Source organism: Triturus cristatus, chromosome 4_1 (assembly GCF_964204655.1).
Source record: "Triturus cristatus chromosome 4_1, aTriCri1.1, whole genome shotgun sequence".
In the NCBI taxonomy this organism is placed as follows: domain Eukaryota; kingdom Metazoa; phylum Chordata; class Amphibia; order Caudata; family Salamandridae; genus Triturus; species Triturus cristatus.
Genome location: NC_140585.1, coordinates 462704504 through 462724999, shown reverse-complemented (window position 1 = coordinate 462724999; position 20496 = coordinate 462704504). Strand labels below are relative to the sequence as shown.

At 41.4% G+C, this 20496-nt stretch overlaps 1 protein-coding gene across 20 annotated transcripts in view; it reads left to right on the top strand.

The window, feature by feature from the left end:
• Positions 1–20496, top strand: part of EPS8 (EGFR pathway substrate 8, signaling adaptor) — an 861544-nt gene that overhangs the window by 567770 nt on the left and 273278 nt on the right. For all 20 annotated transcript variants that reach the window (XM_085652654.1, XM_085652642.1, XM_085652660.1 and 17 more), the window contains one exon: positions 6431–6580. In XM_085652654.1, coding sequence (XP_085508780.1) covers positions 6431–6580 — 150 coding nt within the window. The remainder of the gene's footprint in view (positions 1–6430; positions 6581–20496) is intronic.

Below are 20496 nucleotides of genomic sequence, written 5' to 3'. Positions count from 1 at the left end.
TGCATTGGACATCTGGCTGAACTACTGACAAACAAAAACAAGTCAGTGGAGAGGTGTGGTGCAGCGTCCAGGGCAGCTGACTTCGGAACACAGGGCTCACGGTTCGATCCCCGGCTCTGGTGGCAACTCAGCTCAGCACCATGTGACTCTGGTCAATAGCTCACTTAATTTCCACAACAGCCCCCAGCGCCTTGAGACCTGTAGGGGTTTGTAGTTTGCGCTTTACAAATACGGATTTACATTTACATTTTACATATCACCAATGCTAAATTAGGACCATTGCTATGTAACTACTTAGCAGTAAAATCGGACATCAGCATAGAACTATATCTTAACATTATTGTGCCTGAAAGGCCGCAATATTTATGCCTGGAGTCCAGGCTTGGAACTGCACCTGTTCGAGCCTTCTCTGTGAGGTGGCTAACCATCAAAGCTGACACTGGCTTATGTACCTGTGCTAAGTGGGAGCAAGAAACAATCACCCCACTAACTGTAGTCCCAAGAAGGTGAATACTTCGACAGCCTACATGATGATCTCCACCTTTCTGCCATAAAATGTCTTCTGTATGCTGCCTGACAATCAACCTTTATGAACTGACCAATGGACTGAGCGGTCTGACCTGATGAGATGACCCAGGAGATGTCGCCCCTCAACTTGGGAAGTTATATCATATGTTGGATTGATGATAATGATGCCATCTCATCCCATTCCATGTCATTCCTTTTTGACACTGTGCCACCTTTCCATTGAGGATTGCGTTTTTGGAGACTGAGAGACCTCCTTCGTTTCTTGCAGACTCTTCTGGCTTTCCTTGGTCTGATGTATAAGCTGTGTGCAATACTCCCAGACTCTTCTCCCCCATGGTAGAGCACTCTTGAACTAATAAGGTTCATGTCCCTTCCTGAACTCTTCCCTTTGAAAATTGGTAATTGATGGCCCGAAAGAGACTAATTTGATTATTCTGCATTACTAAATTTAAATGCCTGATATTGATGCTTGCGCTTATTAAAATAATCTAACCATCCTCAAATTCTGTTTGTCTCTCTATGACTTTTCTCCAATAATTGATTGTGCTTGCCAATATAGTACTAATGAGTGAAGGGACGTTTAATAGGGAGGTCTGTAGTCCGCAGATCCTGATGATACTATTTTGCGTGGCTCTAACCAAATTATGGATTGGTATGATCCTAACCAATCGGAATTTCTTCAGCAGTTTGGTCTAGCAGTAATGATATTGAATTTGTGTAGTATAGTCTTGAGAGTTATATACATGAATCTAATTACTAGTTTGTTGGTCAGTTACCCAATTCCTGGTCCTCATCGGATAAGTGGATTGGATCCCTACATCCGACCCCTCCCGGCATGGTTTAAAGAATTATTGGAGGACCAAGTTATGCCTCTGAGGAGTAGTACCAGGAAATATCATGATCAATAGTAAATGGGCCCGTGGCGCTACAGCAGAATTCATGCAGTAAGTCAGGCTTCATTTGAGTTGACTATATGGATCGTCTGAAGAAAGTAATTTTTAATGATTTTGTATGTCCCGTTGAGAGGAAAAACATAATAACGTATCTATATTTCAATACTGGCATTCATGACGCTTCTAATCAATCAAAAAGCGAGAGAGGCCCCTCAAAACAAGGGAACTGGGCACAGCAAAAACAGTAAAGTGAAAAGCTATCCTTGGAGAATATACACGTATTTATGAAGCTTCCTCCTTCTAAAGCTGAACCCCAGTTCATACTTTCCTATTGTCTTACATGTCGAAAGTCCACAGGTAATTTTGTTTTTTCTCTCCTTCCTTCCCTTTGTCTGGTTTCTTTTTGCTGGTGTATTATCTATGGATGAATCCACAAATCCTTTAGAGCTTTGTAGTCTTTTAGAACTTTTTGAAATCATTTCTCACCACTAATGTTTTTAGGAGCATTGGTAAAACACCTACTGTAACTTGCAGTTCTTGTGATGTATGTCTTATTAAAAGTTATCTGGGTTGTGCATGGCTTATGTCTCCATGTATGCATGTTACTCTAACTCTTTCTTGTACCTCTCTCCAACTGAATGGATATATCTCTCCTCACCACTGTTTGGTGGGAAGAACGCTTTTCCAGAGCCCTTGTGTCTGTCAATTTCTTGGACTTCACACTTTTTAGGGATTTTGGCCACTCTGGTTTGTAGGTTCACATCTATTAAATACACTTGGCTCTGGATACTCCAACCCAAAGAAACCTGGCCTACAGAGACAAAGCCTGTTTTCCCACTGTCCTTGACCTTTACTAGATTCACTTATTTCAGTTTCTAGGAAAATATGCTTTCACAAATCAACTGTGAAGCTGAGTCACCTTTCTTTGCTTTAAATATGTGTAAGAATTTGGGATGTTGTTTGACTGGTGTGTGAGCCTTGGTCAAGCAGCAAACGCAATCCTTATCAGGGTGATTCACAAGCCAATCCTAAATTAACCTGTGTTCAACCTTCTAGTAGCTTCGCACAGAGTGGTCAAGCTTAACTTAGAAGCAATGTGTAAAGTATTTGTGCAACACTTCAATCAGTAATAAAGTGAAACCCACAACACAAAAGGGATCACACACCAAACTAGACACGTAGTAATTTCTTTAATGAACAAAACAAGAACAGAAAGACAAAAATCCAATCAGTGGAACTGGAGATATGCTATTTTAAAGATTTCAGTGAAAATAGCACCAAAAAGCACAAAGTGCCAACAGTGGATATCTAGTCACACTAGACCGGAACAAAGTCACAATTTCAGGCTGACCCTGAAGGCTTGCAGGCTGGCTACAGGGATCCAGTTAGGCACGCTGAACAAAGCACCTTAAATCCTGATTTGCAGAGAGTAGCAAGTGTCTGTGTCGAAGATGCGTCCCACAGCCAAAGTGGTTCTAAGATGTGGTGAGGCTGTGATGCAAGGTCCTGTATAGTCTTCGAGGATCCCGTTGACAAGGGCTTGCGATGCGAAGTCCGATTATGAGGATTATGTTGCACAGTCGGGGTGATTTGACCGCTGCAAGGAGCTGCGATGCTGAGCCTCAATGAGGGATGCGAAGGCCTGCGACGAGGATGCGTCATGCAGCAGTGGTTCTGAAGAGGCTGTGGGCACAATGCGGTTCTTTGCAACAGGTTCAATCCATGCAGCAGCAGTGATGCATCGGTTCTGCTTAGGGTTGCACCGCGCAGCAGAGTAGATAAGTCAGTTCCGCTGGATCCACATATTCTGGTAGAGCACTGTAGGCCCACTTCAAAGGGTCCAGGACTTGGGTAGCACCTCTAGGCATGGTAGACCCACAGATGGCAGAGACCAGGTGCTGGGGTCGATGTTGTTGGAGCCGTCTGTCTCTGAGGCTCGAGCCAGGAGGCCATCCAACTAGCCCTAGGAGTTACTGTGGTGGTTCTGGGTTAAACAGATGCAGGTCCAGTCCTTCTCACCCAGGCAAGACAGCAGCAGGTCAGCACTGCAGGGCAGCCATCCTTCAGAGCTGCAGTCCTTCAAAGCTGCAGTCCTTCGGAGCTGCAGAGCAGCAGTCCAGCAGAGTGGAAGTCCTTTCAGCTGCACAGCAGTCATTCTTCCTTAGTTGGTGTCTGAGGTCCAGTATGTATACCTAGTTGTGCCTTTGAAGTGGAGGGGGAAGTTTCTAGAGGTATGCCTTTGAAGTACACAATTGCCCTGCCTCAAGACTAACCACAGAGGGTATGCAGCCCTTTGTGTGGAGGGAGGGCACAGACTATTCAAGTGTAAGTGGGTCTGTGCCCAGCTCCTCCTTCCCACCCTGCCAGTGATGGCCTTACCAGGCATACCTAAGCTCCCTATTGTGTGACTGTCTAGGAGGACTACAGAAAGCCCAACTGTGAACTTCACCCAGTCATGTGACCCACAGACATGTTGCAGGCATCAAATGGCTCAGGCAGGGAAATGGCAACTTTCTAAAAGTGGCGTTTTCAAATTTGTATTTTAAAATCTGACTTAAACACAAGTTAGGATTTTTAATTCTAGTCCCAAAGACACCAAACATGAATGGGTTACCTGTTCCAGTTTGGAAGTTACAGCTTATTAAATGTAATAAGGGAACTCCAGTGTTATCCTGTGGAAGAGGTAGGTCTTGCAATAGTGAAGAACAAATTTAAGAGTGTTTTACTATCAGGACAGGTGCAACTAAAAAGTGCATGTCCAACTTTTCAAATACACTGTACCCTAGGCCAGAAAAAATGAAGTCACCAAAGCAGGAGGTCTGAAGGGAAAACCACACCAAGTATGCCAGTTCTAACAATAGGAATATCCTGAAGAGTACTACAGCCATGCGTCTACACCAGATACACCAGCTGTGACAACAGTGAAGTGGTTTATAAACACGGACAGTGGAACAACACTTCCACAACAACCACATGGAAAGGTGACCTACATATTGTGTTATAGAAGTACTTTTTAGTCTAGTGATTACATAATTGTAGGTATTGCACTAGTAGAGTCATCTTAGTATGAGAGGACCTTGAATCGGGGTGTTGCATTTGGGGAAAGTTGGATAAATTCATGTATAACAGCCTGTTGAACAAGGCTATAATTCTATAATTAGCTGTGCCTGTATATTTATGATATTGGTTGGTCTTTGGAACAGGGCTTTGTACTTCTGTTCCTCAGCCTCAATTTCCCATCTAGATTAATTTGTTCATAGTCATATCATTCCACCTCTTAGGCCTTATTTGTTTTCTTAAATACCCCCAATATCTGTGACAAATATATCGGTTTTAAAGAAAGTAAGATCTCACTCTATGATCAACTCCAGATTTAGTGGGTAACTGTCTTTTAGACTGATTCCTTCACCAAGTCTCCTCGCCTCCACTTAATGTCTTTTGAAGACTGGATTTGAAACCTTACTAACATGTTAAAATAACCTTCTATGGACTACTAGTAATGGGCACTTCAAAGCTCCATGTCCAAAAACAAAACCTCTGTGGTAAATCCAGCCTTTTCATTTTATGTCACTGTCCATTCCTTACACATCCTTCTAACTGATATCCTGGGACCTTGCCACTGGGCAAGTAGAATTTAGTTACAGGACTGAGCAGCTCCATGATGTAGCCATTCAAAGGCTTGGGTAACTCTGGTATCCATTTAAAGCCTGTACATATTTTGATGACACCCGGTCAGCATGAAGCAGGGTTTGCAGTTTCTGCAGCTTTGTATATGGTATCTGAACCAACACTGATAGTAATAAGAGGAACCCATTGAAATACTGATTATGCCATCTGTGCATCAGAACCGCGAGTGGTGGACATTTGGTGGGGAATGTTAGCAGTGAAGCTTTTTGTTTGGGGTTGGCTTAGTAGCCCTCCTACTTTCAACTACACCATCAAAATTTGCCCTGGTGTCAATTCTGATTTCACTTGTATGGTCGTTCTCAACCCACACGATCCAAAGGGCCTTTATTCAGCTGTACTCTAAATGTAGCTACTTTATCAGGATTATTTTTTTACGTATGTGCATTGTGTGCTTTTAGTGTGGGTTGGGGGGGGCATAGACACTTGTGTATTTAGTAGTCCAAGTGTGCTTAAATGTCTGAGTACTTGTATTGATATTTGTAGGTGTGCATATTCACGCATTGAGCGTAGTCAGTCTCAACATGTATTCTATAAAATCCTAACATCTTGGCTTTTTTCATCGCGTAGCAAAATGATCATATTTTTAGAGTGATGTGGAGAAATGTACTGAATGAGTTGTCTATCTAGCATTGGCTTGTTTTCCACTAACTGGTACATTTATTAAATAAATGTGCAACTATGAATAAAAAAGGTTTTCTTTTTTTTAGTTATAAAATGTGAACTACTGTAGCTTGTCAAAAGGTTGTTACCCAAAGTTGTCTTGTCAAAATGTATGCTCCAGATTGTTTTCTTATAACGTGAGTAGCGTTCACCCTTGTTTATATTTTACAGATGAAGGTTAATTAAAAAATACCAGGATGCTTAATCCTCGAAGTTATTCTGTGTAGGTCATAGGTAGCTAGAGAGGGCATTTCAAAGGATGTGTGGGGTAGAGCGTTTGTACCCTATTTTACACTGGCTCGGAACACGTGGTCCATAAATATATTTTGAGCCAGAGAGGGGTTTTTGAAAGAACTTGTGGTTTAATCTTACAAGAGCCAATTTACCAGCATGACCATTGCGTATATATGAATGCTGTAGTTAGTATAACTATTCTTATTACTGCCTTTTCTTCTTTGTATATGCCTTCACCGTTCTATTTCCACTGAAAATCTTAATTTGACTTTTTATTTTTAATTGCGGTCCATTTTCAATCGACAAATGCTTAACACTAATTGGTTCCCCTTTACAGTACTCAGGAACGTGGCATTTCAAGTATGTCTTTTAGATGTGCAGTGTATAGAGTGGTGTAATGATCCATATTCAAATGGTTTTTATTGCAGAATGAACTAGAGAACTTCCCTTTAAACACAATTCAGCATTGCCAAGCTGTGATGAATTCATGCAGCTTCAACTCCATTCTTGCAATAGTGTGTAAAGAGCAATCACAGAGCAAACCCGACCTTCATCTGTTTCAGTGTGATGAGGTTAAGGTAAGGTGAATAATAAAGTATTATTTTTTGTATTGGAGCACTGCTTTATTTTAATTGGTTTCATTTGTTTGGTGTTTTATAAATATGCCCTTTTCTGCCAAATTATCTGATACATGCCACTCGAGTTTCTCCCTCAGCTGACCTGTGTGTCACTTCATTAATTGGACATATGAACGTTCTGAATTCATCTACCCAATTGACCATATTTAAAGCCACACTCAATGAATATTACAACACCTTGTTTGTGACCACAACATTGATCTGTGGAACTGAACTTTTACATACTTTTGCATGTTATTTAAAACCCCTTGACAATATGCTTGATTTCATTCCAATCTCTGTTGATCTACTGGTTATCACAGAATCATAACAGTGGTGTGCTTGGCATCAGGGCTGGCTTTCGGGCAGTGTGACTAGTGCAGAAGTACTGGGTCCTGACTTGTGGAGGGGGGTGCAGACCTAAGGGGGATGCGCTGTGTTTAGCGATAGCTTACGATTGGAGAGATGAAGAGCTCTTTTGCCCAGTGGCAGTGAGAGAATCTGAGGAGGTGGTCATGGGGGTGAGGATACCAAAAATGATTGTCACACCAGGCGCCACCAGTGCTAAAGCCGGCCCTTCATGGCATTCTGGTTATAAGAGAGAGATCAGCTTTACCGCTACAAGAGTATTTCTGCATTATGGATGACCTAAACCATTGCAGAAAGTGAAAATGCTAGAGTGTGTTGAATTAGAGGTTTGCCTTGCTGAGTTGTCAAACCATCTTGCTGCCTATTAGTACTGGTGGTAGGATATAAAAAAGGCAAAGGGATAAATGAGAGAGAGCTTGTGCCAAGACATAGCTTTTAAATATTGGATGCAGAATTTTTTGTTCTATCTGAACACAATGGCTGCAAAAGCATATATTGCAAAAACATAGACCTCAAAATATAGACTTCCAAAATCTCACCCTTCAATGAATACCTCTCTACACAAATGTTGAACTATATTTATTTGCTAACTAGCAATACCCAACCTCATAATTTAGAGCTCGGTTATTCACCATTCTAGAGTCAGACATAGCGTATAAGGGAGCACGTGCCCAAAGTGAGTGTTTGGTGCAAGACGAAATGTTGTTGTAGGGGACTATTTGTCTAAGGTCTAAAATTTGGCAGTATACTTCTCAGTCAGTTTCTGAATATGTTTTTGCAAAAGATATATTTGCCATCTATGTTTTCAAATTCTTCCTTGTTCCCAATCAGTTCATAAGATTAATTGTTTGGCTATATTCAAATTCATTTTTTCTTTTACATCTATTTATATTGTACCCCAGAAATGGCCTTGACCTTTTGACTATGATTTAAAGGATGAGTGTTGTATTGTACCACATTAATGTTTATTTTCCAAGTGTCAGAAGAAAAAATTAAGCATACAATTCAACAGATAACCAGTGAGCATGATGGCCAGACTGCCAATTTTTGGTGCACAACCGTTTTTTGAAAATTTCTCATATAAACAGATATGTCCTGAGCTAGCACAGTTCAATTCTCTTGTATTTCCGCTCTTCTATTCAGGCAGTCCTTGTCGATTCAATAAGTCTTTATTTCGATTTAACAAAAATCATAAAACACATTTACATTTAAAGTATTATAACATTCCATTTCCATAAGTAATATAAAGCTGACACAATAGGAAAGTACATCATCTAGTAATTCCATCCGAAAATACAAACAATATTCAATAAAAACCCCATGCCTATTTACAGTAGGTGCCACATGTATATGTGTGACTATATAAAAGGACCAGGTATCTACATTAAAAAAACAAGTCAGCGCAATCTCATCTTACTGGGACGAATGGCCCACATCCAGTTTAAAAATGTGGCAACCGCAATTACTATAGGTTCCGTTGTCTGTTTTTAAAATCCCTAAATGCTTCGCTGCCGGTGTTAATACCCTTAGACAAACCCTTAGACAAACAGATTGGTTTGAGCCACTTGTGCCTCAGTTTTTTATAGGCTGGGCACATGAATAAAATATGCACTATAGATTCGGTCTGGGTCGGGCAGAATGATCATTTGGTGCAGATCGTAGTACATCACTTACCAACAAATGAATTAACTGGGAGTTTGCCCACCCGAAATTGGTGATAACGTTTCCTGTCAGTAGAAACCGTAATAAAATCCCAGTAGCCTTCATATTCGGTAACATGTTTAATCTCCAAAAACTCCCTCGTTAGGGACGGCCTGGATAGAGACGAAAAGCGCTTCATGGTAACCATGCTCCAGTAGGTCTCCTTAAAGTCCTTTCTAGAAAGAAAAACATTGTCTACAGGATTTTCCCACAATCGACTCAACCCCATCGCACTAAAAAGAACTTTTGCTTGCCTCAGCCAGGGGATTTTACATGCACTGTCAACATCCCTTACTTCGAGGAGAGCCTGTGAATACCGGGAAAGCTCAGGGGTAACCCAGAGCCTTCTCCAGTAAGCCACTGGTCTATAACGTGCCACATCCTCGAAAAAATGATAACCCAAATGTAAATAAAGGGGCAACAGTGTTGTAGATTGTGGAAGACCAGTTATACCCCTCAGAATTTTATTTTGGGAAATCGTCAGTGGTGCTAAGTTGCTAAAACCCCATAATTCGGCCCCATACAGGACAGAAGAACTCATTTTTTTCTTGTACATTTTAAACGCGGGGCGAGCGGCTTAGTATGTGAGAGACGCTGTTCCTTTAATAGGGCACCAGACAGTTGTACATGTTTAAGGACCAACTGATCTATATGTGGTTTCGAATTTAGTTTGCTACCTAAAGTTATACCCAGGTATGTGAAAACTTGAGTCTGCTCTAATGTGGCTTCATTCATGGCTACTCTCCCTTTTACAATCTTATGTTTATGTAGCACCATGAACTTGGTCTTGTCCACATTAACTATAAGGCCATGGTCCCGGCAAAACTCCTCAAATCTATCAATCGCCGTCTGCAGGCCTTTCTGGGTTTTGGAAATTAACAGAGTGTCGTCTGCAAACATAAGCAGGTGGATCTTCATGCCAACAAGAGTAGGGGCGTCAGTTGGATGGTTCAAAAAATACAGAATCACCCTGTTTATATACAAAGAAAAAAGAGTTGTAGCAAAAACGCACCCCTGACGAACCCCTCTGGCAATCGGAAACCTATCTGTCACCCTCTCCTGCTGACCCCATCGAACCTGTGCAAAATTGGAATTGTGGAGTTTGATTAAAAAGGCCAGTAGATCCAAGGGCATGCCCTGTTCCGCAAATACTCTTCACACCTTTGCACGTGGAACTAGGTCGAATGCCGACTTGAGATCTACAAAAGCAGCATATAATGTACCGCCTCTTAAAATCACCACGCGCCAGTAAATTAAAACAAATCTAAAAACCTGGTTGATAGTGCTCGTGTGTGAGCGGAACCCAGCCTGCAATGGAGTGAGGATGTCATAATCCTCTATCCAAACCTGGATTCGACGAGCCTGGCAGTCACTTTCTGTAGGCAATCGATTAAGCTTATGGGCCTATAATTAACTGGATTTGAACGACCCCCTTTTTAAATATTGTAAGGATCTCGGCTCCCTTCCATGAGTCTGGTATTGGGGAGCCGCTGGCAATAGCATTCGCTAGGGACTGGATATAAATTACCCACGTAGCCTTATTTTGCAAGAACAGATCAGCAGGTACACAGTCCAACCCAGGCGCTCTACCTATCTGGACTGAGTTTAGTGCTAGGTCTACCTCCTGCCTAGAAAAGTGCAAGGGGGGAATACCTACAGGAATCAGGGATGGTTCATGATCATGGTCTAAATCATGACCTGCAATAGCAAACTGGGTCTTGAAATGGGATACCCACAGTTCGGGTGCTACATGATTACTAGGTGTTTGACTTGGTTTCCCCTTACCCGGCAGTCCTTGTCACTTCTACAAACATGTTTTAGTTAAACTCTGAGATATGTCGCCAAGTCTCCTAAAGAGAAATTAGTTATAAACCAGAAATAGGCCACTGTACCCAGCTGTTGGTGAAAGCAAAACAATTTCAATGTCTGAACAGCATTATCCTAATTTCTATACTTAACCACCCTGTTGCTTCTCATATCCCAAAATCCTGCCTTTATATCTCGTTCTACATTATATTCCTAAAGAAACTATGAGAAGTCCACAACATCCAGTGACTGGTAATCTGCGCTAACTGGTTCTAAAGTCCCTGTTGCAGGGATTCTGTTTACAAAAAGAACTATGCCTGGATGACAGAATATCAGTATGTAATGGATGTAGTCACCATACCACATCAGCACCTATGGGCTCAAATCCAGACTACCTCTGTGTCTTATCTGTCCTCCTAACCTTCCTAGAGTACCCGGTAAGTCAGAACCCCAGAACACAGGACTCTGAACCCTCTCAGGGGTCGCAGTAACTTATCATCACCTTTCGTTCTCTCACTAATACATGGATGCAATAAACAGAAAAGAGACCCGAAGAAAGCTTACAATATTTATTGAAACTATTGTGCTCCGTCATGAAGCAACTATGCTGCAATTAGAAAACATATGCAAGTCAGTAATGTGATTAGCAAAATCAATAAACTACACACGATAATACCTCCTGTCACAGCAATTGACAAACCTGCCTAAGCCTACCCTCACTATGGGAGTACATTGATATATCGAAGATCTCTGGGATTAGTGCCGGACCTCATACCTGACATTCATAGTCAGCTGATTTGCATTTCCAATGGCACAGATCACTCTTCTCAGGACCTTTTCTCTGCAAGAATGTCTCATCTCTATTTCTAAAACGGCAAGTCTTGGACTGTATGATAAGAACTGCCATGTTTGAAAAAAGCAGATTGGATCTCTCTATTATGTCTAGGTGTTGGTGTTTGAGAAAAATAGGGCACAATGTTTAACCTTCAACGCAATGTTCAGACTGAATCCCAGCAGAAGAGCTGGCTAGCAAAACATGTGCAACCTATTTCTAAAATAACAGTGTGGCACAAAAACCAGCGTGTTATTGTATAACTTGTGCAAAGCTAAAGTGGCCTCCTGCATGTGGTAGTTAGGCTAACATAGGTGAGAAAATACAGTGGGCCCTATAGGGAACTCACAACATACCCCCAAACTTCTTTGAAAATCTTGCAATACATCATTCAGTTTAATAATCATTTTCTCATAAGACAGTATAATGTAGATATCTTGTAGACAAGAGTCATGTGAAGGGACGCTGTGTTTTCTATAACAGTAACATATCTAATTTGAGTACTGCCTATGAGGTGGAATACTAACTTTTACGCTGATATGCAATTTCTAGAATCTCAGAAGAGTCATGTAGCAATACTGTTTGACTTGTTAGCAACCCCTCTACTACTAAATTGTCTTTCATGGAGGTCCATAGTTTTTGACCAGTATTGTTGAAGTTTCTAACATTCCCATATAAATGTACAATGTTGCTATCAGTACTGCCTCATCTTCAGCAGGGCGCTGATGGACAGATTCCAGCAGTCTTCTGACGGACTGATTTCTGCAGTCTTCCAATGAGCAGATTTCTGCAGAAGCCTGCTTCATGGGTGAATATTGCCATCTATGTAATATATTGATGTAACTTTTTATCTAGGTTCACATAGATAATTATAAGTCACTAGAAACACTTACCAATCCTCAACAGTATATTCAAGTGTCATCTGTCTCATCACCAGCTTTTAAGGTCTTTGCTCGATGGCTGAGAGAAATTGTGTTCTGTCATGGTATACGGACACTACTCCTTTACATGTGCCCCACAGCTGCAACGGATTCAGAGTTAAATATTACATTAAATATTGGTTTAAATCAGTGGTTGGTGGGCCTAAGACTGTTTTCAAACAATGAGTGAGTTATACATATTTCCAAAAATGGGGGTGGGAGTGAATAGTTAATTTCTTTTTGTCATTCTGCAAATGATTTAAGGCACTCACCCAGGATTAGGTGATCTAACTTGGGTATAGTTAGATATACCCATGCTATTTCATTTCCATCAACACATATGTTGCCATTGTACCATATTGGTGCCTTTTCATGTATTTTGCTATTAGGTTCCAGTTTCTTGTGTGCCACGTATCATGCATATACTAGGATATTCATCTTTATTGCTTATATGCTTCTTCATATGGAGAGTTGTAGTTTCAACAGCAGTACAGCTTCATAGACCCTGGATCTATTAATTGGTTTGCACTGTCTCATACCATACTCCTATTTACTAGTATTTTTAGTGATTTCAACCACTTTGTTCGATCTGCATGGTATGTTGTCCAGATAAGCTGCAGTTGTTCTGCTCAGGCTTAGGGCTTCATATTTGTCCTAGCTTATACGGTAGCCTGGGCTGTGTGAAACTGGTAACATTGGATGCATAAAACCCTGATTGACTTTGCCAGATGTGACAGAGTTACTATCATCAGTATAAAGCAGGTCTTTGTGCTCACCCTCAACAGTGTTAACCCCTATATTTTTGTATTAATGTATTGCAGCTACCAGCAGTTATAATGCTACCATGAATAACGCTCTCAGCTCCTGATTTCACGTTACATTTTTGTTTTTGAGTTTTATATAGTGCAAACTCGACCCAAAGGTATCCGAGTGCTTTACATGAGCACCAGTTGCGTAGCAGGCAGACACATTAATTTTGTTAGGCACAGGGAGATTAAGTGACTTGCCCAGAATCACAGAATGTTGAGCGTCCCTGTTGAGACTAACCTGATTCCCCAGCTTCAAGGTCGACCGCTGTAGCCGTTAGGTCACATCCTCTCCCATTTTAGTTCACTATGTGGGTCAACTGAGTGGATCTAATGATCCTACTCCCCAACTCAGCAAGACTCTTCATATTAGATGATGCCTCAGACTTGATAGTAATTAGGTCCCATTGGCAATGGTGAGTATCCACCTTCCAAGCAGCAGAAAAGGTCTGCATACTAAGACACTGGTGGTCTGCAACTGAACCACTACTGGACAAAAGGTTTTCAGAACATTTTCACATGGCTTCTTACCAGAAAGACATTTATAGACTGCAAACCCAATTTAGCTTATTTGAGAGAACCTCAAATATGTGCATAGGCAACCCTTCCTGCTATTCGGTAGATGCCCACAGGCTGCTACTTCCCAATAACTCTTGCTGAATGGCTGTGATCGCTAAACCGTATTGTATTCACTCAGCTGTGATTGACATCATTCTGACTATTGTTCCATATGGCATCCTGAGTAACAATTCTAACAGAGGCTGTGCCGATAATTATATTGCAGGTTATTTGAATGGCTAAAGTTGTGCACATGGGGATGTTTTTATGGATTTAATTCAAAAGTGAAATAAAGCATCTGTAGCAAATGAGGGATGAAAATAAACTCTTGTCTTTTTTCTTTGCTGATCTTTAAGCTTTCAATGAGAAATCCAATCACAAAGGCGTTTAGGATCATTAAGCTTTTCATTTGTAGTGTTTTCCCTAGTAGTGTCTTCCTGATTTCAGGCTCTGAAGAAATTTCACATCTTTGGCTGTGAAGTGATGCTATTTAATGTAGGGATAAGGCATGTATCAAGAAGGTTATTTTTGATTTTAAATGAAGATAAGATCAACATGCTTTTATGGTGTATTTGACATGAACCGAAAAAAGTTTGTAAGAAGAAAAAAGATCAATACTAATTTTGGGGTGTTAATTTTTCTTGCTGAAAACGTGATACTTTTTTCCCTCAGAAAATTAAGTGTCACTTATTCATTCTCAAATAGATTTTTTTTTACTTGTGGTAAAGTTTACACTCAAAACTGTAGGCCTGAGTTGGTTATGACAACCAGCTATTTGCCTGTTTGAGTGGAAACTTTATGTACAATGCCATAATTCTGGTCTGCTTATTATAAAACATTGTAACAAATGTCGATGGTCTAGCTTGTTATATATTCTCACATGTGCTACCCTCAGTGTTTGCATGCACCGCAAACCAGCCCATTGTTTAATACGTTTATTTTTCCCACCACTATCTTTGAAGAACTTGCCTTAGGCCACTATAATAATTTAGGGCGATCCTTTTGGCGGTTGGTTCCTACATCATACAGTTCACAGGTCCCCGACTTCTTGTCAACTGGATTTCCCTTGGCTCTACCAGCTTCCTTCTCAATGGGCTCGTTAATATGCTGGTTTTCTTGACTCATTGTCTCAGCTTCCCCCTCAATTGGGTTAACCTCCAGTCTCTCAGTGTACTGAATCGCTGGAATCTTTTCAATTGTGCCGCCTCTCTCCTGCTCTTTTACAGGTGAGAAACCATGCTTTAGGTGTGCCCCTTTCTACTCAGAAAACGTGTGACTCCACTGTGGAGTACCACAGGGCTCAGCTCTGTCACCAACCTTGTTTAATATCTATGCCACCCCACTGGCCAAACTAATCAGACATCACCGTTTCACGCTGATCTCATACGCTAATGATACCCAGATAGTTATATCTGTCTCGCAGAGGGTGGATTCTACAGCTGTCAGCCTCCACAATTGTTTAAAGTGCATTATGGACTGGGTGAACGTAAACTGCCTCAAGCTTAATACAGAGAAAACGGAGGTCATGGAGTTTGGGCAGGGTCCATCTATATGGAGTCAGTCGTGGTGGCCATCTGAGGCGGGTAACTGCCCCCTTTCATCTACTAAGGCAAGAAATCTTGGAATAATATTTGACAACCAATTAAGTTTTGCAAGACAGATCAATCATCTTACCACCTCTTGCTACTTTCTATTGAAAATTCTGCATAAGATCTTGCCTTATATGCCACTGGACCTCAGGAAAACGGTAATAGGAGCTCTTATCCTCTCAATCATTGACTATGGCAATGCATTATTTTGGGGAATTGACAAGTATCAGACTGCTAAACTGCAGTCATTGCAGAATGCCACAGCGCGAGTACTACTTAATATCCCTAAATATCAGTCCATTTCCGCTTGCATTAGGCAGCTTCATTGGCTCCCAATCCAACAGCGTGTAGAATTTAAGGCCCTTTGTCTGGTACATAAGGTGCTGTATGGTGGGGGAGCCATGGATATGCAGAAACTATTTCTCTGGGATTCCCCGTGATGGAATCTTAGATCAGCCAATACAGGGCTAATTCAGGTTCCCAAGACTCAAAAAGCTAGATGAGGAAGCAAAAGCCTAGCTCACGGGCAGCCAAATTGTGGAACAAGCTGCCAATTAATATTAGGCTACAGTCCAACAGGCTTCTCTTTAGGAAAATGGTCAAGGCCTGTCTTTTCCCCCCTTAATAAACTTTGGTTAAGCCTGGGCAACTGCAACACGTCACCCCTAGCGCCAAGACGCCTCGGTATTTGTGCGCTTTATAAATATGTCACTTGCTTACTTACTTACTCTTTCCTTGGGCTGTCACACTGCAGCTTCTCGTCTAAGTAGGAAACTACATCTGAGTATTGTCATCTGCTGCTTCTCCCCTATTGGAAGGTAGTGTTCCTAAACGGGACCTTGTAAAGAGGATTCTTGCTGCTGTGTGTTAGCACTTCTGGCCTCAGAGGACAACATAGACCAAAGATTTGGTGGGTCCACCATCTTCCAAATCTATGTTAGCAAGAGGATAGTTCTTCAGGAAAGTTGACAATAAAAAAAGGTTAGAGTCCACATTCTCAGAAACTGAAGAGCTGTCCAAGAGACAGTAAGCTCTGAATACACATTTGTGTGCAAAATTAGTTTTAGAACTTTTAGGGCTTCAAAACTGAAGTTTTGGAGGACAAATTTAGCCACAAGGTAAGGTGGCTGTACATAGCTCCATATGCCCAACTTAATTGTTTGGTTTTATTGGTTACATTATTATTTTAGTTTCATTTGTTTCCTTGGTTTTAATGGCAGTCATTGTCTTATTTCACATGGTACCACTTCCTTGGTTTTAATGGCAGTCATTGTCTTATTTCACATGGTAACACTTGTGTTACTCGCAAACTGGAGTGATTGTCTCTTATCAGCAATTGAATTTCTTCTCCTTCTCCCTCTGCACCCTTTCCATTTTTTAGCTGTCCTGAATATCTTAACCATATGTTCTCTATCCTATACTAGACTCTGGAACCTTATTGTTTAGTTTTTCATGCTATGCTGACATACATAGATATCAGTATTGCTTAATCTGTTTGGATGTTTGTATTGCGTTTTGATATTTTTCTAAGGTGAATTAACAAAGCAATAGGTCCAGCATTAATGCTCTGCACTCTACAATCACATCTCTCACCCTACACTCAATCCCTCCGCCCCCAAGCAGCACTCCTTCAACTCCCCTGCACTCAGTGTTGAGGATTCTCTTTTGTAGTAAGGCACAACACCTACAGGAAGGGGAGTGCCTGTGGTACTCGAGGTCTCACGCTGCATCAAGGACTCCTTTCTGCTGTCCCAGTGTTGCAGATTTTCATCTGTCACTGCCTCTGACCTCCTGCTGCCCCAGATACCCTGGTGCAGTGCTTGCTCCACGCAATCACTTCTGCCTAAGCACACATTCCCGTTCTCCGGCTGCCTTTGTCATAGTGCAGCTTTTTCAACACCATCAGTCACTTATGATCCTCCATCTTCCTCTACGCTGTGCTGCTTTTCCCCAGTAAAGCTCTTAAAGCCAGCAAACAATTCTGATGATCCGGTTTGTCCCGTGCCGAGCTGCTAGACCTGTTCCTGTGCTTATGCCCACTGCTTTTTCTGGTAAAGACCCAGTGTCTAGTGCATGGTTCATTAGTGCAATTAGCTCCTGCTTTGTTCTCTGCAAGGCTGTGAAAATGCGTTTTGAGGCCCATCTGGACCTTTTTTCATGATTTGTAATGAAAGTAATGGTCAATATTTGGCGGTGGACGGTGTGTGTTTTGTGGGGGTCTGACAGAAGCTGTTGACCAGCACCCAAGAGAAGAACAAACAGTGGTAGGTGATTTGAGGACAGTGGCTGCGGGGAAAGTGGCCTGTGAGATAAAGTGAAATGGCAGGTAGGAGGGCATAGACTGATGGGCAATAAGAAGCAGCTGGAGTGTTACAGATATTTATGGTGGAGTTGCATTCATCCAGAGAATTAACTGTAGTTGAAACTTTATGCTGCACCATGTCCATGTTTAAATTTTGATGTTTCTCATAAATTGACCCAATGAGTGGGTGGGTCATCCCCAGCTCTATTTTTTTCAATCTTTATTTTCCCTGGTGTCCACTTGGCTTTCTGCTTGTGAAGATGTGTGGGTGTGAGGAGGGGCAAAGTAGACTGTGCCTATATGCACCATCTGCTTTCATTTTGTTTACTGTGACGTATGCATGCTGCATGTCTAGGTAAACAAAAAATAACCCTCTGGATGTGAGGGAAGCTCTCTTCTTCGTGGCCATCTTAGGTGAGGGTAAAACCCCACCACCTAATAGGAGTGCAATAGAAACTTCTTTTTGAGGAATCACAGATCTTTTGGCTAATCAAAAGTTGTAATTAGGTCAATTCCCATCTGGGCAGAGCCACATTCCCACACTCTGTTGTAGTCCTGAAAGCTTTTTTTAGGTTGATCAACTAGGGTATGGTGACCGCTGCGGAAGCATGCGAGGCATAACGTAGGCAATGGGAATGTACTTGTCTGTGGGCAGAATCCATCCTTCATGCTTTCAAACATACAGACAGATGTTCCTGTTCAGTCAACGGTAACTTTATTGAATGGTGCAAAGAATTTCCTGTGCAGACGTTATGGCATTTGCCATACATACTGCAAAGTGTATGCACATTTCTAACACCAAGAAGCAACACCAAGAAACAAATATCAAAAGTGATGTCTAGATATAACACTGGGTTGAGAAACCCTATGATCATTTCAGAGTGGCTTAGGCTCCACCAACATGTTGGTTTCCCTGCGTGCAGGATTTGAGAGGACAGAATGTGTGTGCTTTCACTACTCCTTATACTGCTCTTTTTGGCTTCCTGCAATGTGTGTACTCGACTCAGCAGGACTGAGTTGGTTATGGTGGCAAGACAATGATCATGGTTATAGGCCTGATCTACTTATCGAATTTCATCATGAAGAGACTAGACCGGACATACTTTTTGTGAAAATTATATGTTCAAATCAATGGACATTTAAGTATAGATTGTAATTACTCTATATTAATGCCTACAGGAAGGTTTTTTTTTTTTAACATGGAATCTCTCACATTACCGTAGTAAGCGATGGTTTTGGTGTTGATCACCCCGTGTGACAAATTGTGGATATAGAAAGTTTGCTCTTTGAGACTGCTTGTTAGGCAGTCCTAGTGGAGCTAGTACTTTGCTAAGCCAGCTGCGATTTGTTCACCTTTCTAATTTTATAACTGTCTGAGGTTGCCTTATGGAAAAGCTTACACTCAAAACTGTAGGCCTGAATTGGTAATGGTGACAAGCTATTTGCCCGTTTGGTGCTTTGGAATCTTTATGTACTATTCCATAGTTCTCTATGCTTATTCCAAAACATTGTGACAAGCCAGTTGGTCTAGCTTAATTAACTGTGAAATGCATATGTTAAATCTCATAAGCCTTAAACAAAATTGGTGAATTGAGTTCTAGTTAATAGACAGATTTTACTTTTACCATTTAATCTCACAGATTACCATAGTATGCAAGGGCTTTGGCATTGACCACGCACTCTGATAATCCCTGGGGTATTGCCTGTAACGATTCTTGTTAGGAACTGTTGACAGGGTTTTATATTGCTTTGGAAGCTGTATTTTTCAACGTATTTTTAGGTTGAGCCAGAAGCCAGCGCGCATGCACTGCTCTGCGAGATGTATTGTAGAGGAGTAGGTGAATAGAAGCTCCACCCATTTTCCACCCATATTGGCTTGTCATTGTTTGTCCTAAATGCTGGCTTCTGATTCGTTGATAGGCTTGTTAGTCCCTCCTTAGTACCGCCTCCTTTTCATTTGTCACCTCCCATGGCGACTGGCCCCTTTACTTTGGTTGTTACATGCATGGTATGTTTTATTTAGAACGTGAGCACTTTTTTCTTTAAGGTTCTCCTACTGCAGGCATGACGTGCTTTGGTGCCTTCTTTACTCCCCCCTCCCGTAGTCTGTGCCTTCTCCCCCCCCCCCCCCCCCCACCCACCCTCCCTCCTGTTGTCCGTGCCTTCTCCCTGGTCCCCTACTGCCGTTGTCACATTGCCTACCATTTGCAATGCAAAAGGTTTAGTGTAAATGCGAGACCTATTGCATTACAAATGCTTGTTTAATTTTATAACTGCATGCATGAGGGTTGCCAGTTTATGTACACTTACATAGGCCAGTGTTAGGTAAATTGTAAAACCATCAATGAAGGGCAAAGACTTCATTGGGATAAGTCAAGCTGAATTTCACAGGTTTGTTCTGTTATGAAAAGTTATGACAAAACCAGTAGGCTTAACCCACTGTGAAAAGCATGTATTTACACTTGACTTTTATTGATGGATAGTTATTATACTATGCTAAAGCTTGTAGGCAGGAATTTGGGGTACCTGGAGTTTTACAGATTACCATTATAGGCAAGAGTTTTGATGTTGGTGATCCGCCTGACAAACTGTGGGTATAGACAATATGCACTACAACAGTCCTTGCTTGGAACTAGAGTGGGCTTAAGTAGGCATTTATAACAAGCCAATGATAAAGGCTAAATGCTTCATTGTTATGAACAGTTACTATAAAGGTAATAGGCCTGACATATTGGTCATGAAAAAGTGCATGTTAAAGTCAATTGGCATTTAACAGTCGATTATTACTTTGAATTAAAGCCTACAGATAGGTTTTTGTCACATTGAATCTCACAGATTACTTTAGTGGGTAATGGTTTAGGTGTTGGCTACACCCACTGACAAACCAGTAATATAGATGATTTGCACTTGTCAAGCCCTGTTAGAAGTGATAGTTTCCATTGCCACCTGTAATGTTGAATAGATTATCACATTATGTTACAGGACATAAAAAGG